Source organism: Pipistrellus kuhlii, unplaced genomic scaffold (genome assembly GCF_014108245.1).
Source record: "Pipistrellus kuhlii isolate mPipKuh1 unplaced genomic scaffold, mPipKuh1.p scaffold_m20_p_64, whole genome shotgun sequence".
Lineage (NCBI taxonomy): Eukaryota > Metazoa > Chordata > Mammalia > Chiroptera > Vespertilionidae > Pipistrellus > Pipistrellus kuhlii.
The window spans coordinates 1,106,447-1,112,970 of record NW_023425567.1 but is presented as its reverse complement, the minus strand read 5'-3'; the positions used below and the strand labels follow the sequence as shown (position 1 = coordinate 1,112,970).

The window sequence follows — 6,524 nt, the reverse complement described above, 5'->3', positions numbered from 1 at the left end:
TCCCCCGCTGAGGCCGGCTGTCCCTCAGGCCTGCGACGTGAGTGTCCGCTGCCGACAGTGAGGACGGGGTAGTCCACCCAGGCCCGGCCGGTCCCCAGGGCCAAGGCCCCTTCCCACAGTGCTCCCAGACGTCCATGTTCTCTGGACGAAGCTGGGCAGCTGATGGACAGCCAGGCCAGGGGCTCTGAGACCTGGACGTGCTGTGGGGCCGAGGTGCTGAGCTGAAGGCCACTTGTCACTGAGAGGAGGGACCAAGTGACGCGGACGGAGGAGGGGTCACTGCGCCAGCGGCTGCGGCCGTTCCCCTGGAGGTCCAGGCGGTGGAATGAGCCGGGTGTCCAGGCTTCAGCCGGCAGAGGGGCTTGGGCACCACGTGCTGCAAACGCGAGAGCTGAGGGAGCTGCCCAGCGGTCCCAGTCCGTCTCTTTCTTCCGCCGGCAGCTTCCAGCCCGGGAGTCCCCGCCGCCGAACACACAGCTGAGCCAGGCCCCATGGAGGGCACCCTCCAGTGTCTCCCTTCCCCGCATTTCCGGGCGTCCCAGTGGCATCGGGGGCACAGAGATCTCGATGTCAGGGCAAAGGGAAGCGTGCCCCCAAAGTGCTGGAGCCACCCTCCCAGCAGTGACCACGGGGCCGCCAAGGACAGCGCTGCCTGCCCCTCGGGCCCTGGCAGGACCGCGGTCACTCGTGGCAGGAGGCCAGGCTCTGGGTCCAGGTCCCCACCAGCCTGGGCACAAGGCCTGTGTCGGTGAGAATGGGCCGCCAGGTGGGAGCTGCAGGGGCGGAGGGAGCATCTGTGGGGCGGGCTGGGAGGGTAGGCGGCAGGAGCAGGAAGCGGAGGCCTGGACAGGAGCTGAGCTGTGGACACAGAGGAGCTGGCATTGCAAGCATGAGGGAAGCATGCACCGAGGCGGGGACACAGCTAGCACAACCACGAGGAAGGGAGGGGTGCCGGGGAGCCCACCGGGGTGCAGAGGGACCGTCCGGAGAGGCAGGCAGGCAGGCGGGAGGCTTCTAGAGAACGATTCTGCTGCGGGGACACCTCTGCGCGCAGAGGGCGCTGCTCCCGAGCGCGTTTGCAGATGCAACCAGGCCGGCGGCGGCTCCTAAAGGTTCCGAGCCCGGGCGGGCAGGGTGGGCGCCGGGCCGGTCCCGCTGGCAGCGGGGTGCACGGGGCAGGGGGGTCCCGCGGCAGCCGGCTGGCGGCCCGGCACCTGGCGCTCCCGCCCGGCGCGATGGGAGGCGGAGGCCTTCCGGGCGTGGGCGCGCCGCGCGCGGCGCAGCGGGGGCTTGTAGGTCCGGCGCAGCTCGGCCAGGAAGGCCTGGTAGTCGCTCCGCAGCGGGCTGCCGGGCTGCATGTGCGGGGCGGCCCAGCGCTCGGCCGCCCCCGTCAGCCGCGACACCAGGAAGGCCACGCGCTCCGCCTCGCCGGGGAAGCGCGAGGCCTGGAAGATCATGAAGCGGTCCATCTGCATCAGGAAGCCGGCCAGCTGGCCCGGGTCCCCCGCGAAGGGCTCGGGCAGCGAGGTGGGCGGCGTGGTGAGCGGCCGGGCGCCGCCGGAGGCCATGGCGGACACGGGCGGGGTGATCTGCAGCGCCCCGGGGACGCGGGCGCGGGCGCGCAGCAGGGCCAGCTCGGCCATCACGCCCTCCAGCATGTGCGTGAGGCTGGCCTTCTCGGCGCGCAGCGTGGACGCCTCGCGCCGCAGCGCCGAGTTGGTGAGGCGCAGCGAGGCCAGGGTGTCGATGACGTCGTCCACCCGGGCGCCGGCGGCGGCGGGGGCGGGGGGCTCGGCCTTGGACGTCTGGGGCTGCACCATGTTGGCGGAGGTCGCACCCGGACGGGTGGGGAAGGGCCTGGTTTGGGTGGCCCGGCACCGGAGGTCCTGGGGTGCTGGGAGTGGGTGCACCCGGACAGGGTGCGGGGACAGGTGGGGTTCAGCCCGGAGGGAAGGCGGGGCGGACGGATCCAGCCGGAGGTGACGCCCCGCGGCCCGGCGGGCAGGTGGTCAGGCCTCGGGATCCCGGGCTCCGGCTCCTCTACCGCGGGCCTCGCCGGGCCGGCGCCCGCACGGGAGGCGGGCTGGATCCGCGGCCTGCGCGTGGAAAGAGGCTTTTTAAAGGGTTTCCGTTGCAGACAAGGGGGTGGGCGCGGGGCACGCGGCGCGGAAGGGCCAAGGGCCGGCCGGGGCAGAACAAAGGCGGCCGCACCTGCGCGGGGCCGGGCCGGGCGCGGCGCGTACCTGTCTCGGCTCCTCCGCGGCGCAGGCTGCGCGGGCCGCCGCCGGGATGGCGCGATCGGGGCCGCGGGCCGTCAGCCGCCGCCTCCGGAACTGCCTCCGGTCAGCTCAGGCCGGGGCCGCGGCGGCGGGAGCGCGGGGCCGGGGTCGCCGCGGAGGGCGGGTCGCCGCGCGACCTGGGTGCGGGCGGGGCCGGCGCGGCGGCGAGCGGGCCTCCCGCAGGCCCCGCTGGTTGCCATGGAGACCGCGCGCGGCGGCGGCCGAGGCCCCGCCCCGGAAGTTCCTGGCGCAGTCCCGCCTCCCGGGGAGCTGCAGCAGCCAATCGGTGATGGCTGTGAGTACCGTTACTTGTTTCAGTAGGTGCGTTCTTTCTTTTTCTCTTTTATTCGCCCCGGGACTGTTTGCAGAGCTCTCCTTGTACGTTGTAATTATTGTTTAATGAAGGTTGCTTTTCACAGTGTGACCTGAGTGCAAGTTCAGTGTCCTCCCTAGCCATGTAGCGAATTCTGATGTTGGAAAAGTCTAAATTGTTCATACCGCCTGCAGAGAACAAATAGTAACATTCCTGTCGCTCCATCCAGTCGTTTTTATTTAAATATCATTATTTTTTAATTCTCGCCCGAGAACATGCTTAGAGAGAGGAAGGGAGGGAGAGTGAGAGGGAAACATCGATGTGAGAGAAAAGCATCAATTGGTTGCCTTCCCTACTCACCTCAAACCAGGGATCGAACCCGCTGCCCAGACATGTGCCCTGACCAGGAATCAACCGGCAACCTTTGGGAGCCCAGGCCAACTCTCAACCAACTAAGCCACTCCTGGGCCCCCGTCATTTTTAAACGGCATTTCGATTACACTAATTTCTGTATCTTCTGGACTGTTTTATGCCCCAATAACACACTGAATTTGGAGCTTTTCCCTCAAAGGCTTCCAAAGCCTGGCTTTCAAATAGTGCCTCGGCACTGTGCACCAGGATTGATGGAGCCATGCCCTTGTGATGAAACCTTCTTTTCCACGCGGACGTTTTTAAACCTTTATGTCTGTCTACAACCCCGGCCCCTTCCTCCCCCATTTCTCCAGGGAAAACCCCGTGGGGGAAATTACCGAGCCAAAGCGTACGAGCAGTTTGACTTGGGACCTGGGTGCCTCTCCCACTCGACCTTGCTGAGCTGCTTCTCCACGCCCGTCCCAGGCTGGGGCGTGGCTGGGGAGAGGATGCCCACCAGGACAGTTGGTTGTGGACGCAGTTCAAGGAGGAGGTGACTGCTGGCAGCCACACTCCTCCAACAGGCTCAGGACACAGTGAGCTCGCTCATGACCTGACTGTCTTTGCTTCTGTAAAAGGGAAATTAGGGCCTAAGGGTGTGAGTCCTTGGGGAGCAGCTCGCTGTCCTTTCAAATCTGTGTGCCCCCGTGTGCCAAAGGATGCGTGTTTTTTTTAATATATTTTTTATTTATTTCAGAGAGAAAGGGAGAGAGAGAGAAACATCAACGATGTTTCTATCCTACCCACTGCCCCCCACACACACACACTGGGATTGAGCCCCCAGCCCAGGCCTGTGCCCTGACTGGGAATCGAACCTTTATCTCCTGGTTTATAGGTCGATGCTCAACCAGGGAGCCACACAGACCTGTTTGGTGCTTGTTTTATGACCAGTGACGATTTCTGGGCATAAGGCAAGCAAGGAAAGAAAGGGACCTTGTTTCTTTAAACCCCCTCCTCAGCGTCTCTCAGGCAGGTGGGGGCGGGGGCTGTGGTAATCGTGACTGTGATCGACGGCTGAAGACACTGGCCTGGGTCCCTCTACCCCTCCCACCTCTCCCAAACACACAGGACCCTGCCCACTCCTGTGAGCCACCCATCCGTCTCTCTGCCCTCGGTGCCAGTCACACCGTCCCAGGCCCCGGGTACTGTGCATGTGACCAACGTGTCTGCCGGAATTCCAGGAGTGGCTGGCACTGTGTCTTAATTTCATGGTGCACTGACTATAAGGTGCACCATAAAAACAGAGCAATATTTAAAATGAACCCCTTTTTAAAAAAACCTCATTCTTTTTTAAAAATATATTTTATTGATTTTTTACAGAGAGGAAGGGAGAGGGATAGAGAGTTAGAAACATCAATGAGAGAAAAACATCCATCAGCTGCCTCCTGCACTCGCTCCACTGGGGATGTGCCCACAACCAAGGTACATGCCCTTGACCAGAATCGAACCTGGGACCTTTCAGTCTGCAGGCTGATGCTCTATTGACTGAGCCAAACCGGTTTCGGCTGAAAACCGCCCCCCCCCATTTTTTTTTTTAATGAGAAAAGCAGCAGAGTGTTTGGCATCTGATCCCTGCTCCGAGGCTCCCCTCTGCAGCCGACGCGGGACAGTGATCAGCTACAGTGACCGGAGTCGGCAGAGTGCAGACGCCAGATGACCCGGCTGTGCCAGGACCACACTCTGCCGAGGACTGACAGAGCCGAGCGGACAGAGCCCGGCCTGCCAGCGTCACGGGCTCCCTGTTGGAACCGGGGAGAGGGTCACCCCGCTATCAGGAAGGAGTCTGGAAAACCCGTCTCCCCGTCTCATGGAGCAGCGGGGGGCGGGCGGGGGGGGGGGGGCACATATAACCGCAGGAACCACGTGCCCTGGCTTGACAAGCAGACCCTGAAGGGCCAGGAGGTGGGAGCCGCGGCCGCCAACAGGAAGCATGTTCCTCCTGCAGACCGGGCGTGGCCGGGACAGCCCACGCTGCGCACAGAGCAGTGGCACAGAGAGGGGAATGTGAAAGACGGTCAAAGCCCAAAAATGAGTCTAAAAAGTCAAACTCGGAAGCCCATTAAGACATCTGATGCTGAGAGAACGGCACCCAAGTCAATAATTGTGACGTGAATTCACGCCGATGGCATCAGGTAACAGGACAGTCAGGAGTGACGGGCTGTACAGGAAGCGGGCGCGGAATCCTCCATGGGATTGAGGAAACAGCGTCTCTGGGAAGAATAGGTGTGTGTATGGGGGGGGGGGGCATGTCAGCAGGAAGGAGGCTGTGAATGTGGGTCAGAGGAGGAAAGACAGTGTGCTCCTCCCCCTCTCCCCTCCCAGCAGAGCACCCCTGCAAACAGCCTCGGCAGACAGCTGAGCTGTTCAGGGCCCAAGAATGACACCGTGGGAATCACTTGAGTGTCTTTTGTGTCGTGTTCCTCAGACTGGAAGCTGAATAGACTAGCAACCTGGCAATGCCGGTGAATGCAGACAAAAAGGCCCCCAAAAGCTTGCTCGCTCCGCCAAAGAACCAGGAAAGGAACAGCCTGAGACCACCACGCGTGCCAACAAAAGCCTAGGCGGCAATGTGGACTGGCGCCCCTGCCGGGTGGGATTGCGAGAGATCAGGAAGCATGTCAGAATGGCTAAAACAGAAAATAGCGGCAGCACCAGTGAGGGGGCAGACAACGGGAGACACTGCAAAGGGGGCCCCTCACAGGATGCCCCGATTGCCCTCTCACAATGCAGGACTGCTGGTTCCCAGCGGCTCGCCTGCCTGCCTTCCTGAGTGCCCCTAACCGCTTCTGCCTGCCAGCCTGATCACCCCCTAACCACTCCCCTGCCCAGCCTGATTGATGCCTAACTGCTCCCCTGCCAGCCCAGTTGCCTCTAACTGCTCTCCCCTGCAAGCCTGATCGCCCCTTGGGAAGCAAAGAACCGGCCCAGGGAGGAGGGTGGGCAGAGTCTTCACGCGGGCAGGGTCGCCATTCAAACTGGGATGCTTCTGAGAGCAAAACAAGTAGCCAGCGATGACGGCCAGAACGCACCCTCAGGAACATCGCAAAGTGGTGACGTACCGGTGGGCCTGCAACACCGGCCAGGCTGCTGGTGTTTTCTGAATAACACTTTCCCCCTCAAACACGGCCTTACTAGTCTTCCTGTGTCACAAAACCACTGAGTCTTGCTCCAAATTGCATCCTGAGGTGGTAAATTTAAGTCTGTTGACATTCTCTTCCTTTTTAAAAAACGTTTGTTTTTTTTTTTAAGAGAGAGAAACATTGATGTGAGAGACACCGATCAGCTGCCTCCCACACAGACCCCGGCCGAGGATCAAGCCCGAAATCTGGGCTTGGGCCCTGACCTGGACTCGAACCGGTGACCTCTCGGTGCATGGGATGGCACTCAGCCAGCCGAGCCACGCTGGCCAGGCTCTGCTGACAGCATCAATGAACTCTTCTTTATGGACCGTATTTCAACTGAGAAATCCTCTTCCTGCAGGGACTGAGGAGCCAGTCAATCCTACTCCATTCCGGGTCTGT

At 62.0% G+C, this 6,524-nt stretch overlaps 1 protein-coding gene across 2 annotated transcripts; it reads right to left on the bottom strand.

The window, feature by feature from the left end:
• Positions 1-710: 710 nt before the first annotated feature.
• On the bottom strand, positions 711-2,465 carry RTL6 (retrotransposon Gag like 6). 2 transcript variants are annotated; one of them, XM_045575090.1, is made up of 2 exons: positions 2,212-2,465; positions 711-2,096 (listed from the first exon to the last, which is right to left on the bottom strand). In XM_045575090.1, the coding sequence occupies exon 2, from the start codon at positions 1,818-1,820 to the stop codon at positions 1,107-1,109; it is 714 nt and encodes a 237-aa protein (XP_045431046.1). In that variant the 5' UTR covers positions 1,821-2,096; positions 2,212-2,465; the 3' UTR covers positions 711-1,106. The 2 variants fall into 2 exon arrangements, with proteins under 2 accessions (XP_045431046.1, XP_036276166.1); XM_036420273.2 differs by having other exon boundaries at positions 2,244-2,465.
• Between the last annotated feature and the right edge of the window lie 4,059 nt (positions 2,466-6,524).